This window comes from Chrysochloris asiatica, unplaced genomic scaffold (genome assembly GCF_000296735.1).
Source record: "Chrysochloris asiatica unplaced genomic scaffold, ChrAsi1.0 scaffold00007, whole genome shotgun sequence".
Taxonomy (NCBI): Eukaryota; Metazoa; Chordata; class Mammalia; order Afrosoricida; family Chrysochloridae; genus Chrysochloris; species Chrysochloris asiatica.
This window is the reverse complement of record NW_006408525.1, coordinates 9,854,601-9,870,941: the sequence shown is the minus strand read 5'-3', so window position 1 is coordinate 9,870,941 and position 16,341 is coordinate 9,854,601. Positions and strand designations below refer to the sequence as shown.

Genomic DNA, 16,341 nt, shown 5'->3' with positions numbered 1-16,341 from the left:
AAAAAAAACATATTTTGTTTGGAATAAACTGTGCATGTATGAACTGGAAAAAAAAAATTGGTTGTTATGCAAATTGCACACTACCCATGTTTTCTAGTAAGATTATATTTCTAGCAGGGCATTGACCTGTAATTTTCCCCTTCTAGTTATTGTCCCAGTTTACCCATATTTTACATACTCAGGTCCATTCTAGTTTTGCTTCATGGGTCATGACAGAATCATGTAAACCCTGCATTACATTTTCTCAAGAACTTGTTAGCAGTTAAGGAAAGATTTGCTTATTAAAAGAAACGTTCTACAAGGGTTATGGGAGTTGGGGAGGAAAATTATTCATGGGCTAGAGGGTAGACATAAGCTTAATATGGATGACCGGGCAGGCAATATACAATGAGAGAAGATGAAAGATGAAAGCAGGAGACTCAACAGGGAGGAATGCAAGAGTCAAAGGAAATGATACACGGAGGAGATTGCTATCATTGTAATGAAGCAAAGTATGATCTGCTCTGTAAACCTTCACTCAATTCATAATAAAACGTTTAAAATAAATAAAGCATTTTAGCTTATCTCTTTAATGCCATGATCTTCTGTGAGACACACCTTATTATCTGAACTCTATAGCTGACAAAACAAGCTAAAAAAGTTTAATTCTCCCAGTTTCTATGTGGGAGAACTATCATCAGAACTAAGATCTTCTTTAGGTAGTGAAATGGTAAAAAGAACAGGCTCTAGAGTCAAACTGCCTGGGTTCAAATCCACTTGGTAGCTGTGTGACCAAAAGCAACTATTTAATTTGTGTTACAAATATTCTTCCTGTCAAGGTCTCTTCAGGTAGTAAAATGTTCGTAAAAAGTGCCGGCTCTAGAGTCCAGCCACTACGTATATTCTTCTTGTCAAAAGAATATTTATATTTCTTGTTGTTGTTAACTGCTGTCAAGTTTGTTCCAACTTATAGCGACCTTGTACAATGTTTCTGAGCAGCAGCTGGTGGGTTTGAACTGCTGACCTTGTGATTCAAAGTCCAGTGCTGATCCTACAGAGCCACATTGAGAGTCTACAGATGTGCTATGGGGTCTCCCCCCATAAAACCTCCAACCAAGTATGTTCTTCTGGTTTACATCTTGCATTTTCCCAGAATTTTCAGAGGTTCACCTAGTTTAACATTTTTAAACCATTGGATCAAATTCATCTCTAAGATATTTTCTTACTATATGATTTTATTCTTCTTCTTTGAAGCCATTACCCTGTTCTCTTTCCTAAACATGTAAGAATGGATAAACAAACTGTGGTACATACACACAATGGAATATTATGCTACCTTGAAGAACAACAAGGAAGCTGTAAGCTATCACATAACATGGATAAACCTTGAGGACATTATGTTGAGTGAAATTAGTCACTCGCAAAAGGAGAAATACTGCATAGGACCACTACTATGAAAGACCAAGAAAAAGAACCCATACTAAAGGGGCAGTGGAAGATTCTTTGCTGGTTACAGGGATTTAGGGGGTGGGGTGAGGGGAGGAGGGGAAGGTGGAGCACAGGGCAGGGAACAGACACAGGATAGTTTGGTTGCTAGGGAGGGGGGCAATACATAAGAAGGGAGAGGGAAATGGAAGAACAAGACGGATGGGAAAACAATTAGGCAGGTTTGCATGGGCTAAGCGGACAGAGGTAAATAATGATATATGCACAACCCTGGAACAACAGGGCTCTGGGATACAGGGATTGAGACATGGTTGGAATGGGAAAAAGGGCAGAAATAATGTTAAGATGCTTGGCTGGCTTTTGAATCTTGGTTTCCCTTGCATACCATTATAAAATAGACACTTGAGGGGGAGAGAAAGGAATAGCCAGAAATATCACCATAGAAAGCTTGTAAGTCCATCTTCTGCCTATAACGGATTTAAATTCCTAAAATGGGGCTAGAACATGCCCGGTAAGGGAGACTCCCTGTAGAGCCTCTGCATTACACAAGACCATAGGTGGGATCCTGAACCTCACCCAGAATCTTCTCAGGTGGGAAACTTCCTCTTGAAAGGACAAGCAGACCAAGCTGGAGTGGCTAGGAGAACAGAAGAGACTTCTTGCAAGAAAGACCGACAGGAAAAATACTAACAGTAACAGCAGTCCGACTGATTACTACAAGAACAAGCAATTGGCTCACCTAGTCATCAAGGCAGGTGGTCAGGTCCCCTCAGGGCAAACCTCCTTCCAAGGCTCTAAGACTCAATGGGAATACACGCTGTGATTGGTGACCACGTTCGTCACCAACAAGGGGAAGTGAGGGAAAAATAGCAATGAAGCTGTGAGCTAAACCCTACAACTAGCTAAGCCCTACATCGTTCAATAGACTCCTGTGAACCCAGGTGGAGACCTGGTTTGCCAGCATTGTGGCAAGACCTGGGGACTCTTGGGCCCAGAGTCAGTGACATAGCCACAGAGGACTACAGTGGAGAGTGAAGCGTCCAGCTGATAAGAAGAGAGGGCATATGCATAGAACACCCACACTTGCACATAATATCCACTTATCCTGGCTTCAGTGACTGGATGATCAGAGCTCAACTAGAAGAAGAAAGAAGAGGGAAAAAAAAGAGTAATCTGATACAGTTTGATAAACTTGATATACATCTATGGACGCAATAGCTCAAATGAGGGAACAAATCTTCACAGCAAGGATCATACCCACCCCCTCCAAACACAGAGTAGACAGTAATGGGCAACTTGGACATTGGCTACCAAAATGGGGGGGCTACAAAGGCAAGAAGTGACTGGCTTACAAGCTTTCAAGAGGGAGCCTAGATTCAGAGGGCATGGAGGAAGGTAGAATCTCCATTGAGTAGTATCCAACCTGTCTGGGAGGGGCTCATGAAAGGAGATGGGGATAAGTCTTTAGTGGTACAATGGTGAATATCAGGACTGACTGTGAGGGTTGGAAATGTAAAGGTAGACATTTTGTAGCAAAAGGAGGGGAGTGATTGACTTTGCAGTCCAGGAGCGGAGGTCCCTGGAACCATCAAGGGAGAAGAGTAGAGTGCGTTACCCTACCCAGAGGCCAGAGATGGTGGCAGAGATGATGATATGGAAAGATGGAGCAGCTGGAGACTCTAGACATAGAAAGGGAGAGGGGCTGTGTGCTGAGGACAGGGGGGCAGGCTTGCGGGGTATACCCTTTGGTTGGTTGATGGAGGGGATTGTAACCATGCCAATGAAACGATATACGATAGGACAACTGTAAAGCTGATGTTCTCCCATGTAAACTATCACATAATTCACAATAAAATATTTAAAAATAATAATAACGTAGAGTATTAAAGTTAAAAAAACAACAACATTCCATATGAAAAAGGGCACAAACATAATAAAACAAGGAAAAGATAAAAAGTATATATTAAATACACATAAAAAGGAAATACAACTTACCCTGATACAGCTGAAACAACAAAGCTTGGAACAATGAGGGCATAGGCGTGCATCCCTCAACTTCTCCATACAAATGAAACATCGGAAAACCTCAGCAATGCTCTGACAATAATGAAAGATAGAAGGTCCACCAGATTAGGTTACTAAATCAAGAGTAAAAACATACTTAAAATATTTATGCTTATTTTAGGTTAATAACATCTCAGACTTAATTATATTCTTATCAGGACTTGGTTAGTCAAGGCCCAAGATACTTTATAAATGTTGGGAAAAAATGCTTCCTTTTTTTGTAAGCTTCACAATAGTACTATTCTAAGGGATATGAAATGCAAACATAAATTTATGCATAAATATTTAAGCTGAAACTTTAATTTTTAATCATAATGGCAAAAACCTGGCTATGGTCCAAATGTCCAAGCATAAGAAAAATGATTAAGTAAATTTTGGCAATTGTACATGAGCTATGTATGATACAGTTATCAAATTATTTAATGATACAAAAAATTGCAGAAAAAGCAGCAGCCTATAGGATTGAGTGTACAATATGAACGCTTGGCTTTTTCTGCAACTTTCCAAAGGGGGATAAATTACTTTTATGATTACACACAAACACAAACTTGTTAAAAAAAAATTTACTGCTCCAGAAAGAAATCCAAGTCAAAACGGAGAATAATGAATTTTTGCCCTTAAGTGACTCTGAAATTCTAATCATGAGAATTTTGGTGGTAGTGTTATGAGGCTTTAAAAAGCAAAAAGAAAAATTATGTAAACTGATGAAATAGTATTATCTCCTCAAGCCTCAGAAGAAAATAATGTAGGAAGTAACTGATAAGTTATAAGAGGAGATAAAATTAAATATCCTTTAATTATCTTTTGGTTTTATCCCTTTTGGAACGTTTACATTACTCTGTTATAGGGGAAATAAACTCATCTAAAACCCAGGTAATTATGACTCTGCAGGGTCTGAAAGAACCTGTGGGATGTAGATTCTGTAACTGACTTTTGGAGGGCAATTAAGACCTTGAAGTGAACTAGTCCGAAATGGTCAGTTTATTGGCTTCAGAACACCTAGGCACAGAGTCCCTTTTACTAAGAAGCAAGAATTTAGTATTTCAGTATTTGGAAGATTAAAAATGAGTAATGTCTACATAATTTTGCCCAATATTTTAAAATATTCGAACCATTTGAGATTACAGCTTAATTGGAGTCAGATATGGAACAGAACAGCTCGTTCTAGAAACTACAGTCAAATGGGAATACTACGAATATATCCTCATTCAATCAAGGGGCAGAACAGTCTGCAAAATATGCCGCTGAGATGAAAGGTGATTATCCATCCAGAGGAGAATTCGTATCGACGCAGGAACTACTATAGTCGCAACCGGTGGCAAGTCTGATGAATTTGCAATTTTCCTCTGCACAAGCTGTAGTTGGTCAATACCCTACACGGTTGAGTACCAGTGTCAAGGCATCCTTGAAAACGCCAGGATACGTACCACCTGACTGCAGAAAGCTCTGAGCTTAAGGCAGCCTGAGGGCTGCAAACGCAACACCGCCCCTTCGCACCCGCCAGCCCTCTCTACAGCGGCAGCGGCGGCGTGACAGTGCCGGACTAGAGGGGAGAAGAGGGGCAAGACACACAGAAATAAAAAACGCTCGTCAGAGAGCGGGAGGAGAGTAGCCACCACCCTTCTCAAGCCCTCTCACCTCCACGCTCTGTTCATCCATTGCCTCAAGCTCTCGGCGAGGGCCTCGGCGACCCGAGGAGTCCGTGATCCGACCTATTAGGCACCGGCCCGAGGTCGCCAGGTCAGATCCGCCGCGGAGAAAAGCCCGATGCCCACATCAGGAAGCTTCTACCACCGTCCCACCTGCGCGCCCCATCGCTGCAGATTCGGCACCGGCTACCCCTACTTCGCCATTTTTTATTCGCGCGCCCGCCCCGGGGCGCAGGGGAGGGCAAGCGGTGGCCGCAGCTCCTTCCTCCTGACTCAGTCGCCCGCTAGAGACAGCCAGGGAGCTTCGGCACACGTGACGCGGGCGCGCGCGTATCAAACAGCCACTAGAGCATGGCGGCGCCGGTCTCAAGCGAGGAAATCGCGGCAAAGAATTCGCAAACACCAACGGTAACCAGGGCAGCTGTAGGCGCGGCGGCGCAGTGCGCATGCGCTCTAGACGCTACGGGACGGGCAGAGAGGCGGGTGCTTTTTTAGTTCCCGCGGATCGGGGACGCACAGACGAGACTGTGGCCGGTGCAGGTTTGCGTGCCTGCGGCCAGTGGTAGGCTCCTGCAGCCGGGTCCCTTGTGGTTTGTTGCGTCCCTACCCGCCGCCAAGGGAGGGGCGGTGCTCCGTGGTCTCACACTTTTACGCGCCAAAGACTGGAGCCACTTGGAGTGTTTGACGAAAATGCAGATTCCGCGGTCCCACCACTAGGAATTCTGATCCGTGATTCTAGGCTTGGGACCCCAGGAAACACATTTTCAACAAACACGATTTGGCTACGGGTGATCCGTGGTCGCCTTTTGAGAAACCCTGGTGCTGAGAATTGAGACTAATGACCTATCGAAGAAAGCCCTAGATTCTAAGGGTTTTAATTGAGCCTTCTGCCACACCTAGTGGCAGTGGTGAAAATGCTTGACTGCTAACCCAAGCAATCTCCGGCTTGGACACATCAGCCACTCTGTGTGGGATAAAGATGTGGTAGTCATCTTGTTTATAAAGATTACAGTGAGAGCTGTCTACTCATAGGGTCGCTCCCTATGATTTGTATTGAACTGAAGGGTTGGGTTCCACCCACTGCAGCAAAAATGGGAAAGTTCCTAATCCTAAAGCCTACAGTTGTTAAGTGCCGTGGAGTCGATTTCGACCCACAGTGACCCTGTATAGGGTTTCCAAGGAGCAGCTGGTGAGCTTGAAACGCCGACCTTGTAGTTCAAACGGCTTTGCAGTCTGGTGCATTAACCCACAGCGCCACACTAGGACTGCAAAGCCTACAGGGAAGTGTCATTTCTCATCAAGGGTTGAGGGAAAAGGTACCACAGGCTACTAAACGACATCAGGCCCATACCCCACCGCACCTTTCAGGTCTCCTCATGAGATGATGCCATGGGAGACTATGGAAAAAACGTTATTAAAAAGCTTTCTAACTGGTGACTGATTTCTACAGATTTTGCTGTTATCTGCCGTTGAATCGGTTCAAACTCACAGCAACCAGATACAAGGTTTCCGAGGAGCAAATGGTGAGTTTGAACTGCTGACCTTGCGGCTCAAAACGTCCTTGAAATCCAATGCTTATCTTACAAAAAATTTAAAGAACTGAAGGTGTGAAACAATGGGCTTAAATTGGATTCTTTAGTTATCCCCAACTGCTTTGTTGCAACCATCTATTTATTACACTTAGCCCACCCTAGGGTGTACATGTAAAGAGAATTACCTAAAAATAAGTCATTAATACCAGTATTAGTGGGCAACAATTTTTTTTATAAGCTAAGACTCAGGAAGATTAATCTAATGCTGAAAAATTCCATCATTGAAAATTATCTATGAGCCTGTAACTAGAAAGGTAATGATTGCACAACATTGTGAATATCCTCCATGCAACTGAATTACACATTAAAAACATGGACACTGACACACACACAACTAACAAGTGCAAGTAAATACTCATTGTTAGGTGCCCTGGAGTCAGCTCTGACTCATATCAACAGTATGTATAACTGAGTGAAATGTTGCCCCACCATCTTCGTTGCTGTTTGAGCCACAGTATCAATGTTAAGTGCCATCGTTGAGTTGGTTCCAACCCATAAAGACCCTGTATAGGATTTCCGAGGAGCAGCTGGTGAGCTTGAACCACCAACCTTGCAGTTCAAATGGCTTTGCAGTCTGGCACATTAACCCACAGGACCACACCAGGACTCCATGTTTGAGCCACAGTGTCTATGTTGTTGTTGTTGTTAAGTGCCATCGAGTCGGTTCCGACCCATAGCGACCCTGTACAGGGTTTCCGAGGGTGTAAATCTTTACGGGAGTAGAAAGCCTCATCTTTCTCCCGCGGAGCGGCTGGTAGTTTCGAACCGCTGACCTTACGGTTCACAGCCCGATTCGTAACCACTACGCTACCAGAGCTCCGGCTTGCTCTTCTTCAAGACTTTTTACAAAGCATGCCTCCAGGAATTGATCCCTAATAACTACAAAATAGGCAAGATAAAATCTTACTAGCCTTACTTCTAAGGAGCTTTCTGGTTGCACATCTTCCAAGACAGATTTGCTCGTATTTCAGGCAGTCCATGGTATATTCTTCACCAATATCACAATTCAAATGTGGCAACTCTTCTTCAGTGTGACTTTTCATTGGACACTTTTTGCATGCATATGTTGTAATTGTTAAGTGCCGACCCATAGCGACACTGAACAGGGTTTCCGAGGCTGTAAATCTTTGTGGGAGCAGAAAAGCCTCATCTTTCTCCTGCAGAGCAGCTGGTAGTTTCGAACTGCTGATCTTGCGGCTCACAGCCCCGATTCGTAACCATTACGCTACCAGAGCATACATATGAGGGACTGAAAATACTATGGCTTGGACTGTAAAATGGTAAGTTGGCAACAACAGAAAGAGTAACTGCTGAGGCTGCTTATGTACAACCAAAAACCTCATGGGATTTGGTTCCTTGGTTTGGAGGTTTTGGGTCATGGTTTTATGGGCTATCCAGTTAATTGACCTAATTGTTAGTATTAAGCATATAACAAAATGATTCTCTTCTACCTTCTGGTTCACCTCATAGTGCCTGGGTCTTAAAAGCTTGCTAACAATCATCCAGTGCACAACAAATGGTCTCTATTTACTTGGAGCAACAGAGGAAGAAGTGAAGTTAAGAATAGAAGAGGTTGTTTGAAAAAGAAAACTCCCCCCCTTTTTTAAAGGGCTGGAACCATGAAGGGTGTTGAAAAGAAAAAGAAGATTCCTGCTGTGCTAGAGACCCTTAAGAAATAAACGACGGAATTTTGCAGAACTAAAGATCAATCAAGCCTCTGAGATAGAAGTTTGCCCAAAAGATGCTTCAAAAGGCACACTATCACAAGGAATATAGACAGATGCACAGAACTGAGATTCAAATGGCTAGGATGGCAAGAAAAGCAGGCAACGTCTTTGTACCTAGAGAACCTAAGCTGGCATTTTTTATAAGGATCAGAGGTATCACTGGTGTGAGCCCAGAGGTTCGTAAGGTGTTGCAGCTTCTTCGCCTTAGTCAGATCTTTAGTAGCAACTTTGTTAAGCTCAACAAGGCTTTAGTTAACATGCTGAGGATTATGAACCATATATTGCGTGGGGACACCCAAACCTGAAGTCATTGAATGAACTGATCGACAAACATGATTATGGTAAAATCACTGAGAAGCGAATTTCCCTGACAGATAGCTTGCAGACTTCACATTCTATTGGTAAATATGGCTTTATCTGTATGGAGAATCTGATTCATGAGATCTACACTGTTGGGAAATGGCTCAAAGAAGCAAATTATTTCCTATGGCTCTTCAAATTGTCTTCTCCATGCGATGAAATAGAAAAAGACCACCCATTTTGTTGAAACTAGAGATGCTGGCAACAGGGAAGACCAGATCAACAGGCTAATAAGTATTATTGGAAGGATGAACTAAGGTGTCTACCAGGATTTTTGTAATCTGGTCAGCTAATGAAACAGTAAATGCTTTCAAACTGAAGAAAAACAAAAGACTAGAAAGAAGAAATGTGTGGCTAATTGCCTTCATGAAAAACTTCTTCTTTTGTCATAACACCTGAAGAACTGGATGGTACCCAGCTACTATTGCTGAACACTTTCATCAGAGTCCATAGAAGAATCCTGAACAAAAGAGGAAAAATGCAGAACAGAATTTCAAATACACATGAAATCTATATTTTTCTGGAGCCATGGAGGTTGGATGAACCCCTGAAACTATTGCTCTAAGAAAATCTAACAAAAATATCCCTAGATGTCATCTTAAAACCAAATAGTTTAGCTTAATTAGTTAAAAAGATTTATTTAGATTGGTTCAAACTGAGAACAACCACTCAAAAAATTAGACAGGAAGGTCAGGGGACAGTGAATTTAATGTTAATGAGGAAGGAGCAACTCAGAAAAGGGTGAACACGTTGCCCAACTCAAGGAATGTAATCATCACTAAATTGTGCATGTAGAAACTGGTCATGGTGTGTGATTTGCTATGTATTTTTTCATCAACAAATTTAGGAAAAAAAATATTATGGCTTGGGTCAGGTAGGTATATGTTAGTGATCAAAATGACATCTTTGCCATGGGAATTGACTATTGATCTCAGAGAATTCAATTCTTGACCATATTATTTATGTTACTGTTGTTGTTAAGTAATGTCCAGTCGGTTCCAACTCATAGTGGCCCTATGTAGGGTTTCCAAGGAGTAGTTGGCGAGTTTGAACTACCAACCTTGTGGTTCACACCAACCTTGCAGTCAAGGGCTTATTCTACAGCACCACACTAGGACTCCATTACCTGTCATATATTTAAAACAATTACAATAATACAGAATGAAGGTCAAAAAAGTTAGTACTGAAAAACAGCACAAACATTCTAAAGCAACGCTTGAACACAGTTCAATACTGTTTAACATTAGCAGGCAGAGGACTAGGAAAAGAAACAAAAGTGAGGCTATCACAGAGAAGTAAGCTTATTATATTAGTTAGGTTTTGTAGACCAGAGATCTTAGTGTTAGGAGTCTCACCAATAACGCAACCACATCTTCAGTCAACATTTTTAGAAATGAAACACATATACATCTATATGATAATCTATGATATAAATATTGCATCTTTTCTTCTGATTGCATGCTCAGTCACATTTTGACTGGTAGTACATAAAACATCCTTTACAATAGATCAGGATATCTACATCATACATCCCAATTATACAAACAGAAAACAGGCAAAAGAGTCGAAAGAAATTTTCTTGCCTAAAATACTATGCTAAGTAGGAATGTGCATTGTAAATCCCTTTATTCCTCTTCTATCCTTTTGCTGAACTTTATTCATATAATATCTGCTTTTCTTCTTATAGTCCCCTCTTGTGAAAGGCATCACTATCCAGTCAGCCACCCTAAACCTCACAGGTCTCCCCCACCTCCAGTCAGCAAGTTTAAGACATCTTCCTAAATTTCTTTGATATTCATCTCTTCTCCATTAGAGTTCCCTTTGGCAAGTGCATTTCTTCACAAGTCTGGCACATGAGACTTTAATTGCTTTTCTGCAGTTTTCTCTTCTTCAGTCAGTGGTAATAGCTAGAAAAACAAATGACAAAATCTTTAGTTCAAAAATTTTTAAAGACTAGTAAGTTAATTTAGTTAACTCTTACTCTGGTGCACCTACAAATATTACCATAAGCTTTTACTATGTAATAATCACAGATTTAGAAGGGCAGGAAGAAACATATTTGGCTATTTGGAGAATACTGAAAGTGCCGTGGGCTGCCAAAAGAACCAGTAGATCTGTTTTGGAAGTACAGTCAGAGTGCTCCTTGGAGGCCAAGATGGCTAAACTTCATCTCTCATACTTTGGACATATTATTAGAAGGGACCAGTCGCTGGAGTAGGATATCATGTTTGGTAAGGTGGAGGGTCAGAGAGAAAGAAGAGCCTCAACGAGATGGATTGGCCAAGTGGCAGCATTGATGGACCCAAGCGTGGCAACAGTAGTGAGGTTGGCCCAGGATCGGGCAGTGTTTCGTTCTGCTGTGTATAAGGTAGCTATGAGTTGGTACCAACTCGATGGCACCTAACAACAACATACACGGCATATGAAGTCCGAGCTTACAAAAATCTTGCAATTAAATTGAAAAAATAAGACGGAAGTCAAACATTGTACAGACTATAATTTGTTAACAAAAGAAATCCTGTTTGAGTGCCACTTTCTGAATGTATAAAGGAAAAAAAGAGTGTGAACAGAAAGATCCTAGAAGTTTTCCCACAGAAGTAGAGACTTGGACTAAATGTTGAAAGATAATTACAATGCTTCTAGCTCAAATCAGTGAAACACATTTCAAAATAGCTTTATAGTTTATTATACCTTTTCACTTATCAACTGTCTTGTTATCAAGCATTTTGCATTTATGACAATAGTAAAAAATCGACTACCAAACTATTTTGTGCAATTAAAACATACATCTGGCCTTAAACAATCTGAGTAATGCTAGCTGTGATGGTTAAAGTTATGTGTCAACTTGGCTGGGCCATGAGGCTTAGTGGTTTGGCAGTTATATAATGATGTAATTGGGCAATAATGTAATGATGTATTCATCTTCCATTTTGTAACCTTCTATTTACACATAATGCCAATTTTCACATTAACAACCTTGTCTTTGCAACGTAATCATATCACTAAGTGAGGAACAGGAACATTACATATCACTTTAGAAGTGCTTCAGAGCTGATTTATTCACCATCTCAACAAAGTAAGTCTAGTTTTTTCCCATCTTGTAGCTCTAATATCCTTGACAGTGACTTTATCCTCAAGCTGACAGCAAAACAGTTAGCTGTAATATCTATACACAACATCGAAAACAAGAAAAGAAACTTTCTGTTCCCCAGGTTCTTTCAGCAGTAAGGAAACTCTCCATAATTACCCAATAACACACTTTCCATCTTCACATGCCATTGGGTTGCAAGTCCATTCCTGAACTAATGTTGCCTAAAGGTAAATCCTTTCCCTCTGTCAACAAGGAACTGAGGATGGGGTCAGCTTCACCTCAGGCATGTGGCTGTGAGGAAGAGCCCACATGAAGAAAGCCAGTGCTCTGATAGGCAGCAAGGGAAAAGAGATGCTGAGAAAGCAACCAGTCAGCAATACTCACGAAAAGTAGGGAAGAACAAAACTACAGAGGAAGAAGGGAAGTTGCTATGGACTTTCACAAAGCACCAACACACAGCTGGCTCAAAGGATTATATGGAAAAATCACAGAAGCTACAAACTGAAGAGTCACTCAAATAGTTATAAATCTGCCCAACTATATAGGTCATCTCTAAAGAGACTGCCAAATCTGGAACAACCTAGACCTACAGAATCTCTAGGGCCATACTGTACAAGGGAACTTTCCATGATGCTGGAAATACTTTATAGCTATACTATCCAACAGGTAACTAAGAAACCCAAAATTTTAATTTTAGACAATAAAATATTTTCAGTTTAATTTCTATTTATATTACCAATGAGACAATTAAAAGCCCTGGTAGCATAGTGGTTACACTTTGAACTGCTAACCACTAAAGGTCAGCAGTTCAAATCTACCAGCCGCTCCGTTGGAGAAAGATGAGGCTTTCTGTTCTAAAGATTTACAGCCTTGGAAACCCAATATAGGGTCACTGTGAGTCAAAACCAACTCCACGACACACCATCACCACTACCATGTGACTGACTACTGCACAGCCCTGCTCTAGATAAAGAGCTCCAAAGCCTAATGATTCTGAGAGGTAACCAGTTTGGGTAACTACTAAACAAGCTCTTATTTTACTAAAATGTTCATTCAAATGGGGAAATAAAAGAAAATCATATACTTTGCGCAACCCAAATATGTCTCTCTTCTATCCTTAAAAGGAGTCCTGGTGTGGCACTGTGGGGTAATGTACTAGACTGTAAGATTGGTTTGAACGGCAGGGTCTGTGGTTCAAATTCACCAACCACTCCAGGGTTGTTATGAGTCAGAACCAACTCGATGGCACTTAACTACAATAAACCCTTAAAAGAGAAGGTGTTCTGGTGCACAGTGGTTACACATTAGGCTACTAAAAAAAAGGTTAGCAGTTCAAATCTACCAGCAACTCAACTGGAGAAAAATGAGGTTTTCTGATCCCATAAAGATTTACAGCCTCAGAAACCCTATTGCTATCGTTAAGTGCTGTTGAGTCAGTTCTGACTCATAGTGACCTTGCATAGGGTTTCTGAGGAGCGGCTGGTGGGTTTGAACTACTGACCTTGAGATTCAAACTGACCTTACAGTTTAGTGCATTATCCTGCTGTGCCACACCAGGACTCCCAGAAATCCTATACAGGGTCACTTTGAGTCGAAATCAACTCAATGGCACACCACCACCACCCTTAAAAGAAGGCTATGGGACTATTCTAGCAAGACTGATTTGTTTTCCAGATGTAAATGTTGCTCTCCAAGAGTTTTCAGATCATCTGTTTAATAAACCTTCAAATAATTTTTCCAGAGATTAAGGTCAAATAACCATTCTAAAGTTTGTTTGGAGTACCAATGGAATACTACACCTTCTATTTTGAATGCTGCTTTTATTTTATTTTTGTTATTTTTCATTTTTAGGTTCCCCCCTTTTTTGTCATTTAATGGTCACATTTGTAATTAAGCATACTTAATATCTTGGTGGATGCTGTAGAATACGCACTGGACTACTAACTACAAGGTCAGTAGTTCAAACCCACAGCTGCTCCTCAGAAACCCTATACAGAGTCACTTAAGAGTCAGAACCAACTTAGCAGCACTTAAAGACAATGATATTAACTAAGAAAGATAAAGAAGTCAGACTGTACTCCCTGCCTTTCACTTCCTCCTCTGTTCTGATCGCCTTATTTATGATTTAATATTATCAGTTCACATGCTTCTCAAAAGACATTTTCCTACCATTCTAAATGGAAAATCACTCATTAATAAAGACTGTTGCAAGATAATGCCTGAATAATTTTACTTCTTCTTCTCTACAAACAAAGCGCCATTCTTCTTGCTCTTCATGCTTCCAAAATAATTTTAAAGATCATTTTGATTATTTTAGAAAACTTCAAAGGCCTCAGCTCAGTCTGGCCTTTGTCTTTCCTAAGTTCTCACAGGTCTGTCCCTATAACTGATGTACACCTTTTTATACTTGATATTCCTTTAAAAAGTCTGTCTAACCTTGCATAGCCCAGGCTCATGTACCTACTCTCGGTTATACGGCTCTCTGCCAGCACTATTTCCTTTACTATAACTCATGTAAGATAGCATATTACACCAGCATTTTCATAATTATCTTTATCTCTCACTTTCTTTGTGGCAGAATACATATAACAAAATATTTGCTATTTCAACCACTTTTATATGTACAATTCAGTGGCATTAATTACAATCATCACTACTATCCATTTCTATCACTCCAAATAGAAACTCAGACTCCTTTAAAGTGGTAGATTTCATGAGTATTAGCAAGTTTTCTTTTCTGGCATGATTACATAATGAGGGCAGCACATCTCTTTGTTAACTATGTCAAGCAAAACAGGAAATAAGAATGTCAGCTTCTACACTTTAGAGAATTCAAGAAAATCTCATTTTTATCAGAAAATTGCTCAATTTCAAAGCACAAGTTACTTAGGGTTTATCTTTCAGAGTGGCATTCAGAATTAAAACTACTTGTCAATCCAAAACATTACCTACATTTGGAACCTTATCAGTTCTTGGCGGGAATGCAAAATGATACTAAGAAAACTAAAAATATTACCTACCAATTCAATTCCTAGGTATGTACTCAAAATATTTCAAATACTCAAAAAGATACTTGTCCTGGTATGTTGCTGTAGGATAAGCATAGGGCTGCTAACCACGGGATCAGTAGTTCAAACACACCAGTGGAAACCCTATACAGGGTGGCTATGAGTCAAAAACAACTCAACGGCACTTGAAAGCAACAACATTCACTGCCCCAGCATTCCAAAATGGGAACAAACCAAATGCCCATTAATGAATGAATAGATAAGCAAACTATGGTATACACATAGAATGTACTACTACTCAGCCAGTAAAAGAAATGAAGTCTTGATGCTTCTCACAATATGGATATACAGCTTGGGGACATTACACTGAGTAAAATAAGGGCAAATATTGTATGACCTCATTTATAAAACAAGACTAGAACAAGCAAATGTTTAGAGTCCCAAGTTTACTAGTGGTTATCAGGGCCAATGGGAGGGGTACCATGGTGTGACGGCTTATACAGCACAGAGTTTCAGTTTGACGTTACGTTGTTATGTGCCATTGAGTCCATTACAACTCATAGCAACCCTGTATAGAGTTTCCAAGGGGCAGCTGGTATGCTTGCAATTAACAGTCCAGTGCTTATCTTATAACGTCACACCAGGACTCCAAGTTTCAGTTTACATGATGCATACATAATTAAGGATAGGTAGGGTTGGACCACTGATTTATGTAATTACTGTCAATTAAGTTGTACACCAATAAAAAGATGACATGGCAAAAGTCATGCGATAGATACATAAACAACAATAACCCCGGCAACCAGCAGGGAAAAGCGGTGCTGAGGCTGCTTATGTATAACCAAACACCCTCATGGAATTTGGGCTCATTGTTTTGGAGGTTCAAGGTCATGGGTTTATGGGACATTTCAGTTAATTAAACTAAATATGAGGGGGTTCGAAAAGTTTGTAGAAAAATTCCATTATCCTTTCATAACATTTTTCCACAAACTTTTTGAAACCTCATTTATCAAGCTTAGTGCTTTTGTTCTACCTCCAAGTTTGATTCACAATGCCTAGGGCCTTAAAAGCTCCTAAGCAGCCATCCAAGGCATAACAATTGGTTATAACAAATTTACCTCAAACAACAGAGGTATAAAGGTATCAGGAATAAGAAGAGGATATATAATATATGGCTACAAGAACTATCTCCTTTGCCATGAGACAAAAAGTGGATGGTGCCCAGCTATTACTGCTGAACCCTTTGATCAAAGATTGTACAGAAGAATCCTGATCAATGGGGGAAAATGCACAACAATTTCATATTCACATGGCCAAACTTCATCTCTCATGCTTCGGACATATTGTCAGGAGGGACCAGTCGCTGGAGAAGGATATCATGTTTGGTAAGGTGGAGGGTCAGAGAAAAAGAGGAAGACCCCCAGC

At 40.7% G+C, this 16,341-nt stretch overlaps 2 protein-coding genes across 3 annotated transcripts in view; both read right to left on the bottom strand.

The window, feature by feature from the left end:
- The window catches only part of TRIM37 (tripartite motif containing 37), a 152,635-nt gene extending 147,035 nt beyond the window's left edge, over positions 1–5,600 (bottom strand). Inside the window, exons 1-2 of one of the 2 annotated variants that reach the window (XM_006832380.1) lie at positions 5,128–5,600; positions 3,421–3,522 (exon numbers count right to left, since the gene is read on the bottom strand). In XM_006832380.1, coding sequence (XP_006832443.1) covers positions 3,421–3,522; positions 5,128–5,148 — 123 coding nt within the window. In that variant the 5' untranslated portion in view covers positions 5,149–5,600. The remainder of the gene's footprint in view (positions 1–3,420; positions 3,523–5,127) is intronic. The other variant, XM_006832381.1, reaches the window with a different exon arrangement.
- A 5,055-nt stretch (positions 5,601–10,655) lies between these two features.
- The window catches only part of LOC102841774 (putative spindle and kinetochore-associated protein 2-like), a 31,933-nt gene continuing 26,247 nt past the window's right edge, over positions 10,656–16,341 (bottom strand). Inside the window, exon 3 of the mRNA XM_006833634.1 lies at positions 10,656–10,724. Within this exon, the coding sequence (XP_006833697.1) occupies positions 10,656–10,724 (69 nt within the window). The remainder of the gene's footprint in view (positions 10,725–16,341) is intronic.